Raw genomic sequence first — 23,291 nt, 5'->3', positions numbered from 1 at the left:
CAAGAGACAGCTATATCAGGGTCCTGTCAGCAAAATCTTGCTGGCATATGCAATAGTGTCTGGGTTTGGTGGTTGTTTATGGGATGGATCCCCAGGTAGAGCAGTCTCCAGATGGTCCTTCCCTCTGTCTCAGCTCCAAAATTTGTCTATGAAACTCCTTCCATGGGTATTTTGTTCCCCTCTTTCACTCTTAAAAAATAACAATTCATAGTCTTTCTTCTTCACTTGAACACTTGTGCTAAAAATCTATCAAATTTAATTTTTAAACAATGGGGCTATTTTTTTATATCGTTCTCTATTTCTGTTTCATTTTATTTGATTTCAGTTCTCACCTGTGGTTTTCCTAACTGTATTTCTATTTGTTTGTTTGTTTAACTTGTTTCTGGTGAGAAATTGTTCAAAAGGGAGGGGCATGAAGCCTGTCTTATCTTCGACTGTAGCATGGTGGTCTTCTGTGTTCTATTGCATAAGGATTTCCTCAGAGTACAAGTTCTACTTAGGGAAGAGTGCACACACAGGGGTACTTCCACCTAGCCAGATTCAAATAGTAGTGCTCACAGCAGATGGCTCTCAAGTTCTGTTTACTTTTCTTCTGTAGATTGTTTGGGTCAATATTTCTAATTTAGCCTGATAAATTTTACTTAGTAGTATTCATAACAGTATGAAGCTTTTAAGATAAGCCTCTTTCCTTTCTCATTATTGCTCCCTCTCATTGCCACCATCTTTTCTTCCTTTCTTTTACCTTTATTCACTTCCTCTTTTCTTGACTTCCCTTTGAGCGAACAAGCACTGTGAGCTTCCTCAATACAGTAAAGCCTTGATTTGTAAACTCAAATATTTGATGACTTTTTGTTACTCATAGATAGTAGAGTCTATTACATTTTATATGTATCTTTGTGTTCCCAATACCAATGATAATTCTCCCCATCATGGATGAATATATGGCAGCAATTGAGGAAACATAACTGCCATCCTCAGCCTTTATTTCACTTGCAACAAAGTATACATATTAGCTGCTCTCTACAGTTTTTAGTCGGGGATTCTGTTACTCCAAGGCCCCAGATTTAGGTCATTACTGAATGAAATTTGAAGCTAGATGTATATCACAATTAAGCCAGACTTTCTTTGTCAAACATCTCAGATTGTAAGAGTATAAGGGAGTGACTGGTTGGTTATTGAACAGAGTCTGAGGAGACTGGATAGGCAAAGTTTCCACAAACTGGAGCAGTTAGTGCTTAATTAGGATGCAGCATTCCAGGCAGACTTCTGATAATCTCATAGGAACAGTTAAACTAACTTACTCCTTGTAATTACACTTCTCTTTGGCCTATTCTGTTTGAAATATATTGGGGATTATTGCTACATATGTTTGGCAAGGCAGATTTTTTAGCTGAATCAAACAATACCCAAGGTCGGCAACCATCTCCATCATAGAAAAGAGGGAACTGATATCGGGAGATGGCATGGCTTGCTCAAGTAGCTTGTAGATACTCAAGACAGGCTTTGATAGAAGCCTTTCAACTGTGGGTGTGCACAGCCACACCTAGCTCTGGCCTCCCACTCCTTCTGCATGACCAAGACTCCTACCTGGTCAATTCTCATGAATGCATATGCTTATAAAGGGAAGTTATGGAGAGAATTACAGAAATGAATAATTTCTAACTCTCCTGATATCTGTGTAGTTTAACCTAATTATTGTTTATGGTAATTTTCATGAATTAGAAAAATTGTAACACTTCTAGGACTCTGTCATTCTGTCAAAATACATGTAACTATGTCTTTCTTATTGTTAAGATTTTAGCATTTGATTGTATATGAAAATTTGAAAACTTTTCAAGATGAGATCAATCTTTAAATATTAAAAAATACTCCTGAAATTCAAGTACAGGGACACAAATTAATGCATTGTATACTACTAGACACATGCAAGTTATAATGCTTCCCATTTTTCTCTCTGTTTCCTTTCACAGTGTGTTTATATGACTATACAGATAATTTTGGGAGGCTTTCCTCCCCGAACTTCCCCAACAATTACCCCCATAACTGGAACTGCGTCTACAGGATCACTGTGGGACTCAACCAACAGATTGCATTGCATTTCACAGACTTTGCCTTGGAGGACTATTTTGGGCCAAAGTGTGTAGATTTTGTAGAAATCAGGTGTGTGCTTTTATTTCATTATAACCTTTATTTTGATTAAAAATCTTCAAAGAAAAGATTAATTTATAGCAGCTAAACACTTGGTTTCACTATTCAATGAGTCATCCTTTAAAAAGATACCTTTAGATTTAAAATTCTCAACACTTCTTAGGAAAATAATTATGTCTACAATAGTTCCAAACACAACAAATATGTCATACTACTTCTTGATGATTTCAAAATCAGTAAGAAATATGTAAGGTTTTTCACTAAAAATATTGATTTATACTGTCAATAACTATAGTTTTTATATTCTGTATCCTCTGATGTACTTGGCTGATGTCTTTAGAAAGAGAATCTCAAATACATGCTCTACTCAGATGGTATAAAGATGCCAGACAAGCCATAAATAATAGTTATTGTTTCCCCCACACACACACCCAAGGTCATGCAAATCCTAGTTAGTAAAGAACTAAGACCTGAGAATTTAACATTCTGTTTTTTAAGTAGTGACGTCAGCTGAGGTGATGAGCTGCTCCTCTGCATCCCCCATGCTTAAACATATGTGTTTATTGTACGCTGCCATCAAATTGTAACTCAGTCCACTTTCATGTCTCTCCCTGTCACAGAGATGGAGGTTTCGAAACATCACCACTCATTGGGATTTACTGCGGCTCAGTTTTCCCTCCCAGAATCATTTCCCACAGTAACAAGCTATGGCTAAGGTTTAAGAGTGACACCGCACTCACAGCAAGGGGTTTTTCAGCTTATTGGGATGCGTCATCAACAGGTAAGTAGCAAGGATCTTACATTTTCCTGGAGAAACCAAGCTGGTCGTGTTTTTCATTTGTCATGCTATGTAGCCACCTGTCAATTTTTCTAGCTATCCTTTATCATTCATCATTCTTTATAATACGCTCTGACATCCTGGGTATCTTTGGAGTCCTAGCAGCATACATTTTGAAGGAAGAGGAAAGTTCTACTTCCCCGGGAGACTTCAAGCTACTCATCTTGACTAGATAAAGGAAAGCACATGAATGTGAAGCAGAGCTTTATATGACTCCCTGCTTTCTGATGCTTTAAAGAGGAGCACAGGTTGGATGGTGGGGGTGAGCCCCTATGATCTAGAGATAGGAAGCAGAGACAGGAGGAGTCCAAGTTGGAGGCAAGCCTGGGCTACATAGTGAGTTTTTGTCTCTGAAAGCCACTGACTTGAGGTGCATGGCTCAGTGGTAGAGCTCTTGCTTGGCATGTGTGAGGTCCAGGGCTCCGACCCCAGCACCGGATACAGAGGACAGTGGAGTGTCAATAGGGTGTTTTAGCCAAGGTTTATCTTGCAGAAAGAAAAGACCATGCTTCCCCCACTGTGTTCCCCTGCAGGCTGTGGAGGCAATCTCACCACCCCCACAGGAGTGCTCACATCGCCCAACTACCCGATGCCTTACTACCACAGCTCCGAATGCTACTGGCGGCTGGAAGCCAGCCGTGGCAGCCCTTTCCTGCTTGAATTCCAAGACTTCCACCTGGAACACCACCCCAACTGCTCTCTGGATTACTTGGCCGTATGTATACTGTGTCTCCATGTCATCTGTTGCTCCTCCTTACTCAATGCACAAAACACATTTAAAAATTATTCTTAAGATTTAAAAAGCAGTGAGATTTAAAAGAAGCATTTACATAAAAGATTTAAGTGAAGTAAATTCTTAAAAGTAACATGGTAAAATGACAGTCTTCTAAGTATATGTAACTAGTGACTTGAGACATAAAGGATTTAAGGTAATTTACCATAAGCTATAAAGATGTATTTCACATAGCCTGAGGAGTTATGGACTTTATCCTAACTACAATGTCCATGATTTCAGATAGGCATTGGAAGCTCACGATGCTCTGGTTTATTGAGGAGAACTAGAGGAGATGTTAAATTCATCTAGCTATAGGTTTTTATATAGTTCTTGCAAGTCACCAAGTTCTTCTAGAATCTTGTAAATAAAATGGGCTGATGTTTTAGATTTTGGAATAAAAGAACCAGCAACATTTTTCAGTTATGGTCTCAATTTTGTTTATTGGACTTTCTTTATCCATGCTTAGCCTTCAGTCAAACTACTCTCGTAGCTCACATGCTGACTGTCAAGCATCTGTTTATTGACCAAGTTCAGAGATGCTTATATGGAATTCAGGACTGGCTGTTTTTAAAGCATATGCCCATTCTGTCCTCAACTTTTTTACTGAAGAGTCCTTTGCACTCATAGTCTTGACTGTATTATATGCAAAATGTCTTATTAAAGGTGTTTGATGGCCCGAGTACCAACTCCCGTCTGATAAATAAACTATGTGGGGATACACCACCTGCTCCCATCCGTTCCAGTAAAGACATTGTATTGTTGAAGCTGAGGACTGATGCAGGGCAACAAGGACGTGGCTTTGAGATCAACTACCGGCAGAGTAAGTGCAAACTCCAGCAGCAAAGAGCCTCCAGCAGACGTCCAGACTTACTTAGCCAAACTACCCAGATTACATTAACTAGTGGTTCGAGCCACTGGAACTAGACTTAAATTCTTATGTGAAAACTCCAAAGTCATTGAAAGGGAAAAAGCTTGCATATTTAATCTAATCACATATTATCAAAGCATCTGGTAAAACAAGAAGCTCAGGGTAGGTTTTACTCCGTTGAGACAGCTGTAGTTCAGCTCAGGGTCATGTGACACTCTAATGACATGTAGATTCCAGTCATGCCACATGTTACAATCCTTTAACTAGACATTGTCCAGGGAACAGATACCTGTCAGCCTAGGTTCTGTCTTCTGCCTGAGTTTTATTCAGTAGAGAAGCGTTCATGGAGAAGACATGTCCTCTACTGTAGAACATCTTTTACAGTAATGAAAGATCTTCCTGATCTTTCTTCTCCATCTCCTCTTGGCATACTGAGTTCTTCAGAAATTCCTCATTATCCTATATACAAACAGCTTCTTAACCCTCCCTGAGGAGTGTTTCTGTTTGAGTGTATGGTCATTCTTTTCATTTTGTTATTGTTTTGCCTCTCTTTCCCTTGGTTATTGTCAGGTTATTAAACCATTCACCTTTGATTTTCCCCCTCTAATAGTTTTTATACATAGGATATCAGTACTTACAGGTAAAATCAGAGGCTGGGAATATGGATCAGTTAGTCTAGCATGAAGTTCTAAGTTCCATCTCCAGCACTTCATACAACTAAGGGTGGTGACATGTGTACACAATCCCAGTATTTGAGAGGTGGAGGCAGGAGGATCTGAATTCAAGGTCATCTTTAATTATATAACTAGTTAGATACTAGTGAGTGCTACATGAGTTCCCTCCAATCAGCCCCCCTCCAAAAAATCCTTGCTGTTTGAAATTAGAAACTTGCAGACAATATAATTTGTGAGATGAAAGAACCAGCTCTGTGAGTTTGGAACATATTGTCTCTATTGTCTTGACCTACCACTGGGATACACACGTATATGATGTATATATATATGATGTATATGTGTATGTGTATGATGTATATGTATATATATATGTATATGGTGTATATGTATAAATATGGCCTAAAGATTTTTAGGAGAACAGTTATTTTCAGGAGTTCCAGGTTATTGTGTCTGCTTCAGCAAAGGAAGAATTTGAAGGGCCATGTGATGCATCCCCAAAGTCTCTAAGTGGTGTCCTGACAGTGTTGAATAAGAAATTATCTTGGAGCCACATTGCAGAGGCAACTCTTTCAAAGCAATGTTTATGTTCCCATTTTTTTTAATTGAAATATAAAACAGTAAAAGTTATCTAAACAGTGAGAAAGGTGGGTGGTGCGTTTGCTTTGTTCAGGTCATTTTGATTGGCTGGACCTGGTGTTTAACCCCAAGATTAGGCATAGGTAGTTCTACTTGTGTGGCATTGCTGAAAACTCATCTTTAGAAAATGCTATTCATAACATTTTAAAACTTGTTTGAAATTGAAGGATTGTATTTCCCTTTTCCCACTCTGTGTTCCCTCTGTTCACTTAGAACTTCATGATGGTAATTTGAGGAATAAGGGAGCCTTTGTTGAGGATGCATGTAGGCAGCTGTGCATTCTGTTATTCATGTGACAGTCACAAAGGACTTATATTCTAAATGGCTGTACTCTAATATTAGAATATTCATTTCTCTAAAATATGAAAGGTTTGAAAACAGAAGCACAAAATGCTCACTACACATCTATAATTCCAGCAGAGATATTAGAATAAAACCAAGTTATTTGTCCATCAATATATAGGAATAGCATGTCTATTTTAATGTAACTTTTTATGACACTTCAGTACGTAAATTTACCGATTACTTTACATTATTGTAACTGGAGACTTCTTCAGCATAAAAATGACATGTTGTGTATACATATATATATTTATTAATCTAGAGTGGAAAGTGGAAAAATCTAGATGTCTTTTAAAAAGGAATTTCACATTGATCTTAGAGACATTATGATATAGATATGAGTTCTTAACACTCTTGGCTGTTTCCCTCCCCCCTCCCAGCATGTGACAATGTGGTAATAGTGAATAAAACCTCTGGCATCTTGGAGAGCATAAATTACCCAAATCCCTATGATAAGGACCAACGTTGTAACTGGACCATCCAAGCAACAACAGGCAACACTGTGAACTACACATTTCTGGAATTTGATGTGGAAAATTACGTAAACTGCTCCACAGATTATTTAGAGGTAAGTGTCTTGAAGCTCAATAAGTAATTCCATGTTCCTATCAAGAAAACAAAACTATGCTAGACATCCTTCATACTTTTCAGGATCAAATCCTTAGCTCCATCCTGTCTGTCTGAAGTATATCACCCATCACTGTAGTCATGTGAATGGGTGTGCTTCATGTCTCTCATTGCACCATTTCAATCTTAACTTAAAATTATTATCCTGTTAGTTACTGTTATGTATGATCTCTGTGCATAAGAGAAAATTTTTGAATATACTCAATACTTAATTTTCTAAATATTAAGTATTATTTTTATATTTTAAAATTCAATTTCATTTGAAACAATTTTTCTCTTGTGAAACAGATATTTTACATGTCTATATGTCTAACATGTAACATTTAATTTTAATAAATTTAAATTTATTCAAGTTTCTTTATGCAATCCTAGTCAATAAAAGGTGCTTTACTATTAAATGTGGAATTTAATAGTGAAGAAATGTAGACTATTTGATAATATGCTATTTTAGTCATAGGAAATTTCACTTAAGAAAGTTGTTCTTACGATTTGCATATGCAACTTTTAGGATTATAGATTTTCAAAATTAGGAAGAAATTTATTTGGTTTAGTTTAATATTAATAATCACTCATGTGAATATTAGTTTTTATTTTGGTTTATATTCTCATGTATCATATCTAAGTTGGCATGTATGTGACATCTATTTTCCATAATTAATGACATTGCTCTTTGAGTCAGCTGACATATTTCTTTTATTTATCTCTGTGCTGGTAACATATGATACTACTGTGTCCCCATATGGTACTCCCATTAGAAATGTTTCTGAAGTGTAGAGGACCTGCTTGGACTACACAGGTCATTTTTTATGGTCTTCCACCAACTATGTAACAATGGCTTAGTGTAGCATTTTGAAGATTATTAGTAAGGATGTAGCTAAAGGTAGAGTCCTTGCCTAGGATGTTCAAAGTCCCAGGTTCAATACATGTTGCAAAACATATGATTTGTGTTGTTTGGAAATCTACCTTGCAATGATTTACAGCATCAACACGTGTCAGCTAAAGCCATATCCCCAGGGAAAACAATCTCTTGCACATTTCCTTAACTCTCTTTCACCAATTTTCCTAAAAGACTAATGTGATCACACTGTTGAGGTCTGAGATCACCATGCCTTTTCTAAGTACTGAATTGGCTTTCAACACAAAGAGGACAGAATATCTTGTCTTTGAGAGACTTTTGCTTGAAGTTAAGGACATAAGGATATTCTTTTGTTTTGGGAAAACTTCTCTTGGGTTAACAACAATAATAAAAATTATCAAAAACTTTAGCAAGTCATGGTGATACAGATCTGTAATCTCAGGGCTTAGGAGGCTGAGGCAGTAGTATTGTTAGCCTGAGGCCAACCTGGGAAATAATAAGATTCAGTCTCAGTGAAAAAAGAGAACAATCAAGCAAACATAAAACATCCCTTCATTTATATGTAGAAGCAACAGCATGCAGAAATAGTATTCGCACATCAGGAAGTGATAGATATTTGTTGCCCTAAGAAACTATGATGCGTTACACATTAGATTTACAAGCATGACTTTGGAATGCTCTTTGTTATTGATTTCATGGTTTGGAAATAGAGTATCCTCTTGTAGTTCAGGTTAGCTTCAAACTTGCTATGTAGCTGATGTTGGCCTTGAGAACATGTTTTTGTTGCCTCCACCTCCCAAATATTGGAATAATAGGTGTACATCACCATGGCTGGCTTGTCAATGGTTCTAAGGTCCTCTTCCCCTCGAGTCAAAAGCATCCAGGAGCTCAGGAACTGCCTTTCCTGTTTATATAACTGAATTATACTTTTCTTCACAGAGGAGTCTTGACTCATGGTTTAAATAGCAAGTTTTACCAATTAGGGCTCTCAACCTCTCCTGGACTCCTGATTTCTCAAAGTACCAGCTATCTGCTATTAACTTTGGCCAGGCCCTCACTTTCCACTGAGACTCTGCACAAGTCTGAGAATCTGAGGGTAAATAGTCACAGCCATATTTCAGCTGTCCTCTCATAATTGCTATTAATTAATGAGAAAGAACTGCATTTGATGCAAATCTTTCTGTAAATTCCTACACTTTCGGTACAGTCCTACCTCTTTGAGCACAAACCATAACCTGGGACAGATGCCAAGTGTTGGATGCATAAAAAATTACATGCTAAGTGGGTACCATGGTTGTGATTGGAGATAGTAGTGGGAGGAGAGCGCATAAGAAGAGGAAGGGACTGGACTGGTCTTTACTTGGGAGAAAGAATGGGGAGGAAGTGAGAGGAAACATTTCCAGGAACTGCATCCCACTTTATTGGATTGGCCTGAGAGTGCCATGCTCCCAAAAATCTCTTCAAGTCATTTTAAGGGGTGTTTAAAAACTCAATTAAGAATATTTGTTCCAACGGCTACAAAACATCTCATCAGAGGCCCCTTGCGATGGTGCGCCTGTCGTGTTTCAGGCATGGCACTTGTCTTGTGCAATACTGATGGTGAACGCGCCCAAGCACAGAATGAGAACCAGAAGTTCAGAAAAGCCTTCCAAAGAATGACACAATTGCCAGAGGGAAGAGATTTTTTTCCATTGCTATAAGCCAAGAGGCAAGAGCAGAGCAGAGCCGCAGAGGCTGGTCGATGATGGAAAATTTCAAAACGCAACCATTTAAGGAGAAAAAAAAAACTGCAGGCATAAAACTTCTAGCTTCCATTATTTTAATAACTTCTAGTTAAATGCTGTTTTTCTTTCCCATTTCCTTCAAGTGACCTAGCCAATTTCTCAATAAGTGACAATTACTGGAGCCAGAAATTAATTATTTTAAATTAATAAAACTGAAACTATAAAAAGACTGGATTAGGTCCAGCCCACACCTCACTGGGAAACAAACCTACCCTTTATTGTTTTATCCTCTGGCCCAAACAAAACCCCTCAGGCTTAGAACTAGTATCTCAGAGTGAGTACTGGTTGCTTGTTTAGGGAAGCTGGACATTGCCTGTGCAGCTTTGTGAAGTCAGTGTCAAGGATTTGTTCTGTTTCCTAACTTGATCTCACTCTTGACTTCATTTTTGTCCTAAGTTTCCACTTAGAGGACATTTCTACTAGGTAACTGAAGATACAGGCCGAAGCTACTCTTATGTATGAACCCTGTGGCAGGTGTTAGGTCAACAGGTGCATGTGAGTGAGAGGAAGAAGCCAGAGAAAGGGGTTGCCTCAGTGAAACAAAGAGAGGGTTGTGGAAGGTGAAAGTTTGCCATCAGAGGGGTCAAGAGAGGGAGATGAGGATGGTGAAAATTCATTGGAAGATCAGTGTGACCAAGCAGGAGGCAAATGGCTGTGGGGAGACATAATGGGGAGAAAGCAAAGTTCCACTGAGTTCTTTGCCTCAAACCAGTATGTGAGGCCATGCCCTCTTTCCTCTAACCCTCCCTTTTATTTCCTTACCCGGTGCTCATGCAGCAAGATTTCATGGGAGTGTCTTTCTATATGTCCTTTTGCATGCCAGATTGTCCTAAATGTGGCCCCAAAAGTGGGTAGCATCTCCCATTAAACTAGACAGAGCTGACTTGTATGATAATATATTATGTTCCTGGTATTATAGATAGACATTACATGACATTCCAATCAAGTTATAAACTCCAAGTTGCTTCTTAGGTGAGTTGTTATAGCTAATAAGCTCTGTGGCTTATAAAAATCTTATTCAATTTTGATCGTGCAGTTTTTAAAAAGTCACAAAGGGCATTATTCCTAGTAAGTTATATTGAAATTTGTCTGGTAATTTCTTCATACCATGTTCCCCCTAAGTGCACATCCATTACTCTTTAGAATGTTATTCATTATCTATTATGAATGGACATACAACTTCTTCAAAAATAATTGATAAAAAAATCACACAGGATGGCCTCTGTTTTAAATATTCTCATACAATGGGTTTTGTTTAAATGGATCTATTGTTGAATATTTAGAAAATACTGCTATTTAAATATCTAGGAAATAATAATATAGCTAATATTTACTAAGCATAGATTATAGCTAGGTAACACAGGAAAACATTGTCCTCATTTTACAGTGAGAAAAGTTTTGTAGATGTGGATTTCTCATAGGTAAGCATAATGGTACTGAGAGTCAGGTGGGCTGAACACTAGGCACTGTGTCCTGGGCCTTCACACATCATAGATGGCATCTCACAACTTCCTGCCACTTTCACAGAAATCATGAGGGAATGCTCATGTGCCCCTCACATCTATGCTTGTGACATTCTTGCCAAGAGGCACAGGGCTGTTTTACCATGGTCTTCTCATGGAAATAGTCTTCTACTGTAATCCCAGTTTCTTGTATATCCTATAATTCCTTTTAGGGTCTAATTTACAATTTTAGCTGAAGTTCATGTCACTCTCACCTGTTTATGAAATGTCAGGACAGAACTTTTCTATATTTTGCAAATTGAAAAGACATTGGTGTGGGATTGCTGCTGTGAGAGGCGTGGGCCTTACAGGAGAGGCTGAGAACCCAGGAAAGGTCCAGGAGTGAACTCTCTGCCCTTTCTCTTCTTGTGAAGATTGGTTGCTTCTCCATGGCTGTTTCCGTGTAGTCTTTTCTCCAGAAGCTCCATAGAGTTTCTATGCCCTTTTCATCATGAACACTGAAGCCATGGCTGTGCATAGGACACTAACCTCAAGCACTTAATATCATGGGTTCAATGTTTTATAAGAAGCAGCAAAGGTGAGGGATTAGCTTGCTTATGCAGGGCATGCCAGTCCTTCTCATATATGGTGTCTGGAAGAGTGGCTAAAACTCCCAGCCGGGTCACAGTTTTGCTGTCATTCTAAAATATGTTACAACAACCAAACTGTCACCAAGATGACATGTTTTTGGTTTTGTTTTTGTTTTTTTCTGTGTGAGTAGCTATTGCATGATAGAGTTCACTCATTTCTGAAAAGATTCAATTCAAGTAACTGGCCTATCTCCTGAATGGAAATTCTATGTCTCTTTCTCCAGTTTCAGAATCAATTTCTCATCTTCCTTCTCTGTGTCAAATTCTTCTTTAGCTGAAGGTATCTACCACCAACTGGGACCAACTTGGTCCTCTTCTTTTTTTTGTTTTTGATTTTTCAAAACAGTGTTTCTCTGTATAGTCCTGGCTGCCTGGAACTCACTTTGTAGACCAGGCTGGTCTCGAACTCAGAAATCCACCTGCCTCTGCCTCCCGAGTGATGGGATTAAAGGTGTGCGCCACCACACCCGGCCAGGGTCCTCTTCTTAAGTCAATGATAGCTTTAAAAATTAGAAACCTTTTCCTATTTACATTAAACCCAAAGTTTAGCTGATTTGACACACTAATAGGATAGTCAGAGAGCCCCACAGGTTGCTTCCTTCCTTCAGAAGTTTCCTCCTTGGTACCCTTCCACTTCCATTCCATTTCTGATTCATAGCATGCTTTACTTTTTAATAATCTATCTTTTGTCTGGAACTTTCTTTTCCTTTTTTTTTCCCCTCCTTCAGAAAATTCTTAAGAGATTCTTTGTTTCTTGATCTATATTGAGATATATAGTCTTTTGTCTCACTTTGAAATCTGTCACCCAAATCATAAGTTGATGACTAGCATGCTCAGTTGTCTCAGTCCTTATAGTCAGTTTACCACTTGACCCAAGCGTTTGGTCACCTCCACAACAACTGCTCCTTTTACAGCATTATAGTGAATCCACAATAGCACTTCTCATTTCTGAGAAATAACCATGGCAATAATTCAACAAAATCTATGGTTTTGTGCAAACATGACATCTAACAGGGGCCCACATGGTTGATTGGCCTTCCAAGTGCCATTTCTGCAGATTATTTGAATGTCTCCATGTGATGTCAGCATTTTTCCTTTGTAAAGACTGCAGTCTAGGAATTAGAGTTGGCTTGGTGGTTAAGAACACTTGTGGCACAAGCATGAGGGCTAGAGTTGTTCAGATCCAATAGGATACCTGTAAATCTATGGGAAGAAGAGATGAAAATTTTGCTGGGGCAGATTATGGGGTTTTCTTACTTCCAGGTTAGCTAAGAAAAATGTGAACCTCAGGTTCAAGGAGAGATTCTAGCAAAAAAAAAAAATCAGAGAATGATAAAGGACACCAGATATTCTCTTTTTTTACCATTTCATGTGTGTACAGAGTACCCACACAAGTGACACACACACGCACACACACACACACACACACACACAAACATATACAAACAGATATAGATAGATGACTGAACTTTCAAAAATTGTCTCTAATGATTTAAAAATATAACATTTAAAACTGGCTATTAAATCTAGCTGCAGTCCAAAATCAACTAGGAATCTCATTAGATAGAGCTGACTTTAGTCATTACTAATGGTAATATCTTCATTTCAAAACTCTATTGGTAAGTTACAAGTGTTCTGGTAGGTATCTTAGTGTGTACCTTTGTGTACAATAAATATTTCTCTTTAAAATGAATCTTATTATCTTAGTCAGGGTTTCTATTCCTGCACAAAACATCATGACCAAGAAGCAAGTAGAGGAGGAAAGGGTTTATTCAGCTTACTCTTCCACATTGCTGTTCATCACCAAAGGAAGTCAGGACAGGACCTCACACAGGGTAGGAAGTTGGAGACAGACTAGATGCAGAAGCCATGGAGGAGTGCTCCTTACTGGCTTGTTCTCCCTGGCTTGCTCAGCTTGCTTTTTTATATAACTCAAGACTACTAACCCAGGGATGGCACCATCCACAATGGGCCCTCCCTCCTTGAGAAAATGCCTTACAGCTGGATCTCATGGAAGCATTTCCTCTGTGATAACTCCAACTTGTGTCAAGTTGACACACAAAACCAGCTAGTACACTTACTTTCCCATTGCTACAAGGAGGAGATATTCTCCTGCAAACAGTTTAGGAGGACCCAAATTAGCCTTAGGCCAAACCCACTACAGGAATGGGTCCACCCACAATGGGCTGGGCCCTCTCCCTTCACTTAATGAAGAAAATACCTACTAAAAATAAATAAAAAAAAAGAAAGAAAGAAAGTAAGAAAGGAAGGAAGGAAGAAAAAAAGGAGAAGAAAATGCCTTATAGCCGGATCTTATGGAGACATTTCCTCAATTGAGGTTTTCTCCTTTCAGATGACTCTAGTTTGAGTCAAGTCTACATTAAACTAGCCAGCACTCTCTTCCATCCTATCCTTTCCTCCCTTTTTGTCCTTTTCCCCTTTCAATTTAAGGAAGTTTCAAATTCTTCCTGACTATGTCAGTGCTTTCTGTCAAATACATTTCCTTCCAGTGTATACAATCTATTTCATCTCTTGCCAAATCCTTACTGATGTCATCCTACTCACCAGATGTTTATATCATTATATATTTCACTCTCACGTCCTCTTTTTAATTACAAAACAACCACTATGCTACAGAGATTTTCAATTACAAAATAATGCATTTCAAATAAGAAATGGATTAACAAGCCCATCACCAATGTCCCTGAATTCTCCATTTTGGCACCATACTCCCTATGTCTATGTCCTGAGCTATTTCCTATTCCACAACTGTGAACCACATGGCATTTTAATCACCGACAGTGCTATTTGGATTTTGTGTCAAACTCATACCACTTGCTGATGCTTCATGCAAATTCATTGCTTAGTCACATCAGAGTCATAACACGTATTCTTCGCTTTCCATACAGTGATTCATGAACACAGACAACAGGGAAGTCTGTTCAGGGTAACCACATTGCTATATGCTTTGAGTTGTACTGAATGAGAGAAATGCTGAGATAAAACACAGCTTAAGGGGCTAGTTATCTGCTTTTTAAAGCTATCACTAGCCTACAGTTCACCATCCAGACAGTAGAAGATGTTTTAGACTCCTAAACTGTAGAAATTAACTGTATTCATTAGTTTTTCATGTCATACTAGATGAAACAGATGCTAACGTATCACACAATAAGGAGTCTATCATGGGCTGTGTTATCTGTTTGAGAGGGTTGTTGATGGGTGCTCTGAAGGCATCAGACAGGGAAGCAATCAAGCTTTTCTGATGACCAGAGAACACAAACCCAAGGAAGAAGGATACCCAGACATCAGAAAGGTTGAGGATTGACAAGAGAAAGCTGGGTCTGCAGACCTGAAGATGGATTACAAGGGACCTCTAGGGTATCAATAAGAAAGTCATGAATTTCAGTGTTCTTTTTCAGAACTATAAGTCTCTCAAGGGCCAGATAAAAGAAATAACATGATCAAATAGATATTTTCATAGTGTAATATTTCCCTTATTGAATATGTGTGGGCTTTTTATTTTGGTTTGTTTTGGTTGAGGTTTTTCCTTTTTTTTGAGGGGGGGGGGCAGTTGTTGAGCCAGGGTTGGCCTTGAACTCCTAATTCTTTTGTGTTAGACTGGTGAGTGTAGTGACTGCAGGCAAGTACCACCATGCTGTTTTCAGATCTGTATATTTTTAAAATGATTGTGGCTACTCAAATAATATGGAGATCTATTATTGGGCTTGAGGTGGAAAGCGGAAGAGATGGGGCGAAGCCCCATATTGCTGTGGAGAAATAATGTTCAAACTGAGGACTTTTAAGAACATTTTAGAATTGCTTTTTTGACTCTTCTCCCATACTTCCAGGGAGAACTTAACATTCATTCTTGGACATTTGAGGAAGATGGTTTTCACCCTTAGTGCAGTATCCCTCTCTTGACCATGCCATCTGTGTTCCTCCAGCTAACTAGCAGCTCAGCCTAGTGGCATCTGTCTCCTCCCCCAGCAGAGAGCTAGAATCCTCAGCAGCTCCCAGAGCTCACTGTGGGTGGCCTTTGACTTCCATGTCCCCTTAGTCCACAGATGCAGCTCTGCTTAGGATTTTGTCTTCTCTTTCTCTCTTGGAATCTGTTTAAAGACAAAAGTTTTTATCCAGTTAAAGTTTGTTTTTTCCTAACCTCTCCAAAAAAGGGAAATGAAAAAGGATGTTTGTATTTGCACATTAACTGCTGGTCACATGACCATACAACTACTTCCATGCAGGGCTCCAGAACAATCTCTCAAGATCCAGAAATTCTATTTTCAGTCTAATAGTCGTCTTCTTTAGTTCTCCATGAAAAATATCATTGGAAATGATATTTCTCCCTTGTGCTGTTGAGGAGCCCGTTATTAGAATCAAATCTGTTCAAGGAGGCTTTAATCAAATCAGTTGAGCCTGCTGATAGCTGTGGGGTGGTAAGAATAAAGCTTCATGTTCCTCAAATATTCCCTGGCTAGAAGTGACCCTTAGGCATCGGGCTCCATTGCAGACCTGCTCAGTCCTTTCTATGCTGCTCAGTAGAGCATGACATTTTAGAAAGAAGATTCTAGAGCCAGTAAGCCTGGATTTAAATCTAAGCTTGAATAACCATGGATGGGTTGTTCAGTCTCTGTGTATCATTTCCCTCAGTAAAATGGAACAATCAAAGTAAATGAGCTAGTACACACAAAGAATGAGAGCAGGGCCTAGCACACAGCAAACAATGCTAACTGCAGAGCTCCTGAGCCAGCCATAGGGATTCATAGTGCATCCATCCTGCAGGCGGAGGGAATTAGTGGCCCCTCATTTAGAATTCTTCCTTTTCTTTTTGCTGATGACTGCAGTCAGCTTCCACGATGCATCTTGGCACCTTGCACAAAGTATAAATGAGAAATGACAACACCCATATTCTAATCTATTGATTTAACTGAAGCTCTGTGAGGAAAGGTTCTATTGATACATTGAAGGTTTGGAAACTGTTAGTACTAGGCTTTAAAAACTGCTCAGTGCTTCTCTATAATCCTTTAACAAAGAATGAGTATATTTGCTACAATGTAACATTTTTTGGCTTTTAGAAAGAAAATTTGGGTGAAGGAAACAATCAGTTTTTCCTTGAATCATTGATGCATTTCACAATTCTGCATTAACTACACTTGCACACACCTCAGTTTGTAGAGACTTCATTGCAGATTTGCTAGGCATTTTAACCCCCAATAATGCCCAGCATAGGACACATGCCCATAAACAGTGCATTATTATTCTAGCATGAATAGAATCTCCCAGATTATGGTTCAGCCCCTAGCCTTTTGCACTAAGTCAAAAGCTTTATTTAGGACCTGGAGAGTTGTTTTAGTTACTAAGTATTTGTCACACAAGCAAGAGGACCTGCGTTCAGACTCCTGTGTAAAAAGCTGGGTGTGATATTACACCTCACATCTCTGTAACCCCAGCACTGGGATAGGCGTGTGGAAACAGGAGGATCCCTGGATCTGGTCAGCCAACTTAGTTAAATTGGGGAGAAACTTTGTCTTAAACAGAGTAGAGAGCAATTGAAGACATCCAGTGTTGATCTTTGGCCTGCACACAGCAGCATTCATGTGTGCTTAGACCCACGTGCTCAGAATTACACCCTTCACACATAAATACTTATGTGTCCACCAAAAATTTTCCTCCTTATGATAACAGAGTTGTACATAGATTGTCCCCATGTGTGAACAGCAGAGCTCCTTCCTTCTGCCTCTCAGCCTTCTTCCAAAAGTCACAGGGCTTCTGTCTGAAGCTGAGCAGCCTGGTAATTAAAAGCTCCCTTCCTGGTTAGAACAAAGCAGAGAAGCAGAAGAGGTTTTGTGTGTGTGAGCCACAGTGGGTTTGACTCTTTGATCAGGGCGCGCCTCCTTGCTCATTTCCTGAGCAGATGAGTCATGTTTCCTGGAACAGTCCTTTAGAGGAAGTGGGCTTCCAGAACGTTAGCTGTCTGCTAATAGCCCTGCTTACAGTAGGGCACCTGTCACTCACAAGTGAGTTTAAGTGCATTCTATAGGCCAGACATTTAGTTTTGTCTCCATACCAGCTGGGAGAATATAGCTTTCGACTAGGATAATCTACATTCAGAACTTTGAAAAGTATAGCAATGAAGCTGATTTCTCTTACGTCATTAAGCAGTCCAAGATGCATCTTAGACAAAATGTTGACTCTAAAATTGTCTGGGGAAAATGTGATTTTTTTGTTTTGTTTTGTTTTTCGAGACAGGGTTTCTCTGTGTAGCCCTGGCTGTTCTGGAACTCACTCTGTAGACCACACTGGCCTTGAACTCAGAAATCCTCTTGTCTCTGCCTCCTAAGTGGTGGGATTAAAGGTGTGTGCCACTACTTCCCGGTGATTTTTTTTTATTATAAAAATATATGAATTCTTTATTTTAAGGCAATCAAAATTCTTTTCAGACAGAGAGTGGTGGTATACACACACACACACACACACACACACACACACACACATCCTAGCACTTTAGAGGTTGAGGCAGGAGGATCCATTTATGATCAGACTGGCTATCAAAGACCCCTGTCTTTGGGAGAAGAAAAGAAAATCGCTGCCCTTTTCTGACCATCCTCACGATGAAGAATTTTCAACTGAGTAGTTTGCTATATAAAATGATGCAGAGCTGCAGCCTTCAAACAACAATCAGCCTTTGGTTCAAAAGAGCTCTGGTTTCTGCTCCTCATAGCCTCTCGAACTTGAAGCATAGGATACAGATGAATAAGAGCAAAACCTACCACAATTCCCCAAGCCACTTAAAAATCCCTTTACACGCACAAAGTTTGACATTATTTCCCACAACTTTCCACCTCTCTTCCTCCCATACTTAAGCCAAAAGCAGAAAAGTCCAAAGGCATCTACTATCAATGCTTGTGGGTACATTGAACAGGGAGGACCATGGATGCAAGCACACTGTAAAGGGAGGACCATGGGTGCAGGCACACTGCACAGGGAGGACCATGGGTGCAGGCACACTGTAAAGGGAGGACCATGGGTGCAGGCACACTGCACAGGGAAGACCGTGGGTACAAGCACACTGCACAGAGAGGACCATGAGTGCAGGCACACTGCACAGGGAGGACCATGTGTGCATGCAGACTGCACAGGGAGGATCATGCATACAGGCACACTGCACTGGTAGGAAGTGCTGGTCACAAGGTTAAGTTTTAAATATCATACATCTTAGTTGAGAATTCTGGTTTAACTTTTTAAATGGGGAAGATTTCCAATTGCAGCATTAGAGACATTATATACACACACATGCATACACACATGCATGCATACATACATATATTAGCTTTTAAAGTTGGCTTGCAGAATAATCACTGCATTTTCATATCCATTTGATCTATCTTGGGGGCCACTCCTCACAGGTCCCTTCTGCTTTCTTTTTATATATTAAAACTTTCATTTTAGTTCTTACTTAGCAGGCTCACTCTTTCTTCTGGGGACCTGGAGGAAGAGGCAGGCGAAAGCACTCTAGGTCTCTATGGCTCAAGGTTCCATGATTTAATTTGTTCTATGAACTAAGCTTTTCCATCTGCAGCAGATGCTCGGGTCATTGGAAGGCACAATAATATATGTTTAAAGCATTTAGTGTTTCACTACGACAGGACAATTGAAGGCTAGAGCCTATGGAACTAACCATTTATGTATGTATACACAGGAGAGTGTGCTTGGCTCTCAAAGCCTTTCCCTCCTCCCTAGGGGGGGACAAGGTATTCACTGCTCCATCAATGATCATAAAATTCAATATTTATAGAAGTCCACGGACTTCTAAAGACTTCATTTTTAATAAAGAATTAGAATAATTAATAATAGTTACCATGAAAAAGGATATGCTCAGGATTAAAATGGTTTGAAAATAACACTGGAACAGATTACTTTCTGTAACAACATTTTAAGACAAATGTTGATGTTTGATTCTGAACACAGAAAAAAGATATGGAAATAGCAGAACATTTTAGTGGGCCAGCTGAGTGACTGGAAACCTAGAGGAGTTTGTAATTCTAATACGGCAAACATTACTAAGACATATTTATGTTATGATGTGAATAGTTCTACAGAGATAATATATTAAAAATAGACTTATCTAATCAAAAGAGAACACATAGTCACTGCAGGAGATTGAGAAAACATAGAAAAGCCTAGAGGTAACAAAACAAAACAAAAAGTTAAGTTGCACCGCTTCCAATAATATTTAGTGGTATTCATTGCCTGTTCTCCTTTTTATGTTTATTTTATTTTAATATTCATAGATTATTCCATGCATTCTACCCTGTAATGACATTTTTCTATGGAACATATCTATTATATGTGTTACTGTCCAAGTTCACATCTCGTTGCCACATTGCAGCTGCTGTGAGACAGTTAGGGCCCTTTCTAGATAAACATCTTTGTAGGTAAATGTTAGCTTGTATCTATGTTTATGCATTGATTAAAAAATAAATAAAACAAAGCACAACAAAAAGTATCGAAGTCAGCCTTTGTGCCTTCTGATGTAAGTGATCCATAGAAAGCAGTACTTAAAGCCATACAGGCAACAAGAGCAGACTGAGAGCAGCCAACCCACAGAGAGGCCACTAAGCCATCTGGATTGGAGATAAACCTCTAATTCAGAGTGATACAAAATAACTCAGGATAACTCAGAATGTGGTCATCTGCTGGTCTGTCACTCACATGCAGACCCTGGCATTATGAGTAACCGTTGACTTTAGATGGGCAGTTCACATGCCCTGCTCCACCCTGATAGCACGTGGCATTGTGGCTTTTCCTGTAGTGAGGACATGTGTGGGAGTCCCCGATGCCAGTGTGCCAGGAGTGAGTGGCTGCATGTTTAGTGGGGAGAGGCACCAAGGCCCCACAGAGCCATGGTGGAACACTGTCGCGTGTGTATCACACATTCTCAACCTTCAGCAACATTTGGCTCCTTTACTTTCTGCAGTTCAACAACAGATTCTGCAAGGCCTGGACTTTTTCCTGTTCCTAATGACAGCTGTGTATCAGTATTCACTCTACAATTTTAATTTGCAGAACTGCAGAAACATTCTAAAACCTTTAAATTTTAAAGTGACCTATAAAGGTCATGCTTACCAAGATGGTGTATGTAAAACTTAACAACATCCATAAGGATTACTTTTGTGCTTGGGGTGAACTCAGAGGTGGGGTACCTTCCCAGCCTACACAATACCATGGCTTCATCTACAGCACTGGAAAGATAATGAGTCAGTACCATAGGCATTCTGCAGTTGTGGATTTCAGGGGAGGAATAAACAGGTGTTTCAAGAATTCAGCATCTCCTGCCCTCTTGAGTTCCAGGGCTTAAGCAGCAGGAGCCACAGCATGGAAGGACAGTGAGAAGCAAGGTCACTAAACTAAGGAAAAGCATATCCCCTTCTGCTCATCCAGGCCCTTCTCATCTCATCATGCTAGCCTTAGCACCTTCTGGTGTCCTCTCTCTTGTTGTGCTGTCCTGTCATGATGGACCACACTTCTTCACCTCCCACACATAGAGTTAATTTCCCTCCCCTCACTCAGGGTGATTTGCATCTGGCTCTCACCCAGAATGTGAGGAATGGCTGCAGTCACAACTCAAACCAAGGTTACCACAGCAACAGGATGCAAGTAAGCAAGCAAGGGCTCTCCATCTCCAGGCTTGAGTCACTTCTTCCCTGCCTGCTCAACCAGTGATCATTCTGTAAAGTGTTAAACATGAGTCAGACTCAGCTGTCTAGACTCATATTTCATTGCACAAAGTTACTTCTGGGTGGTTTCTTTAGTGAAAAAAAAAAAAAGTAGTGTTCCCTTTATATCAGACCAAAACTTAGAAGAACATTTCAAACACACTCTACCTTGTCTCCATGTAGTTTTCTCATTTGCCACAAGGCTGTACGTGCCAAGTGATACCAAACTTACGAATTCATAAAGAGTTCAGATTCAAAAAGTTAAGTAACTTCTACAAGACTGTGTGCTAAGCAAAGTTTCTGTAGCTAGACTCTGCCCAACTCTACCCACACAAGAAATGCCCTGACAAGAAAATGACTTGGTTGCTCTTCCATCATTGACACTTGACTTCAAAGAGCCCATCCAAGAACTCCTGCCCAGGGTCTTAATCAGCTTCATTATATTGACTACAGTTTCACTTTTTATAAAGATAGGGGAATCTTTGCTGCACCTTAAGGGTTTAAGTTCTTTAAGTTATTTCAGTCACATTAAAAAAAAAGTTTCAGAGTTGAAGTAGTATTCCTTGGAAGTTTCCAAGCATTCTATATATAATAGGATGTGATGAAAAATTCCTATGTTTAATGGTATCATACAAGAAAGGCTTAATTTACCTTCCATGTCTTACAACTGACCTTCTGTGATTGAGAAAATGAAGTTTACTTCTAGACATGCTTCAAGAATAGAAAAACAATACTTTGGATTGTGGTTGTAGCTCAGTGGTGCCTACAGTAGGTGCCTAGCAGTGGTAAGATTCTGGGTGTGAACTCCAGAATCAAAAAAGAAAAAATTGAAATGGGTTTAGTAAAGGGACAACCTGCTGGGGCCCAAGTCAGAAAACATGTTACACAAGGCTCTGTTCACTAAAACTCTGATTTCCAGCGATGCAAAGGAACCCACCTAGCTTTTTGGTTGATTAATTGATTGTTTTTTTAAATAAAGACAGAGTGTCTCGCCATAGCCCTGGCTGTCCTGGAACTCAGGCTGATCTCAGACTCATGGAGATCCACCTACCTCTGCCTCCTGAGTGCTAAGATTAAAGGTGTGTTCCACTGTGTCTAAATGCCAGCGTACTTTAATCTCCAGGGCTAGAGAGATGGTTTAGCAAGTGAAGGCACTTGATGCAGGACTGGGAGTTTGTGTTTGATTCCTAGATACTGTGGTAAAGGGGAGAATAAATTCTTGAACATTATCCTCTGACTTCTAGATATGCACGTATACATTCAGGACCCCATAACACATATATTAACCATTAACACATATATACATACAATGATACAAGTTAAAAACAATCAAAACAAAACAAAACCTCTCTTACTGGGCCAGTGAGAAGGCTCAGCAGATAAAATGCACTTGCTGTGCATACCTGGTGAGCTGAGTTCAATCCCCAGAACCCACATGGTAGAAAGAGAAAACACATTTCTGGGAATTGTTTTCTGACTTCCACACCTATGCATACCCTTGCATACTTTGCATACCTACACAAATATCATAATCAAACACACTAAGAATAACAGACAAAATTTTAAGAACTGTTAATATCACAATAATTGGGCCTTCTCTGTCAGTTGCTAACATACTGCATGTGTCTTTAATTTTATATCATCTCCTTTTGGGGGGCCCTTAATATTGAGAGGGGCCTATGAATCATTTCATATTGTAATTGAAATCTGAAGTTACTATGGTTTCTGTGTTTGTACCAGATTTTCAAACACACAGGACGTAACCAAGCAGCCCAGCATTTTAGGAAGTGTAGACTGGACAATAAACTCCTTCCCTGTGTGTCCTGATAAGGGCTGAGATGTTTTTTGTTAGGGTGAGGGTGAGGGACACTTGAATTACAAACATTACACATGAATTGTGTTCCTAAGAGTCAAATTGACAAGACTGAACACAAA

The 23,291-nt window shown here is 39.3% G+C and overlaps 1 protein-coding gene across 1 annotated transcript in view; it reads left to right on the top strand.

Annotated features, from left to right (window-relative positions):
* Cubn (cubilin) overlaps positions 1 to 23,291 on the top strand; it is a 225,260-nt gene that overhangs the window by 61,637 nt on the left and 140,332 nt on the right. The window contains exons 23-27 of the mRNA XM_021155681.2: positions 1,971 to 2,160; positions 2,769 to 2,929; positions 3,520 to 3,701; positions 4,425 to 4,581; positions 6,662 to 6,849. Coding sequence (XP_021011340.1) covers positions 1,971 to 2,160; positions 2,769 to 2,929; positions 3,520 to 3,701; positions 4,425 to 4,581; positions 6,662 to 6,849 — 878 coding nt within the window. The remainder of the gene's footprint in view (positions 1 to 1,970; positions 2,161 to 2,768; positions 2,930 to 3,519; positions 3,702 to 4,424; positions 4,582 to 6,661; positions 6,850 to 23,291) is intronic.

This window comes from Mus caroli, chromosome 2 (assembly GCF_900094665.2).
Source record: "Mus caroli chromosome 2, CAROLI_EIJ_v1.1, whole genome shotgun sequence".
Taxonomy (NCBI): domain Eukaryota; kingdom Metazoa; phylum Chordata; class Mammalia; order Rodentia; family Muridae; genus Mus; species Mus caroli.
Note: the sequence above shows the minus strand (reverse complement) of the source record. Positions and strands in the feature narration are given on the sequence as shown.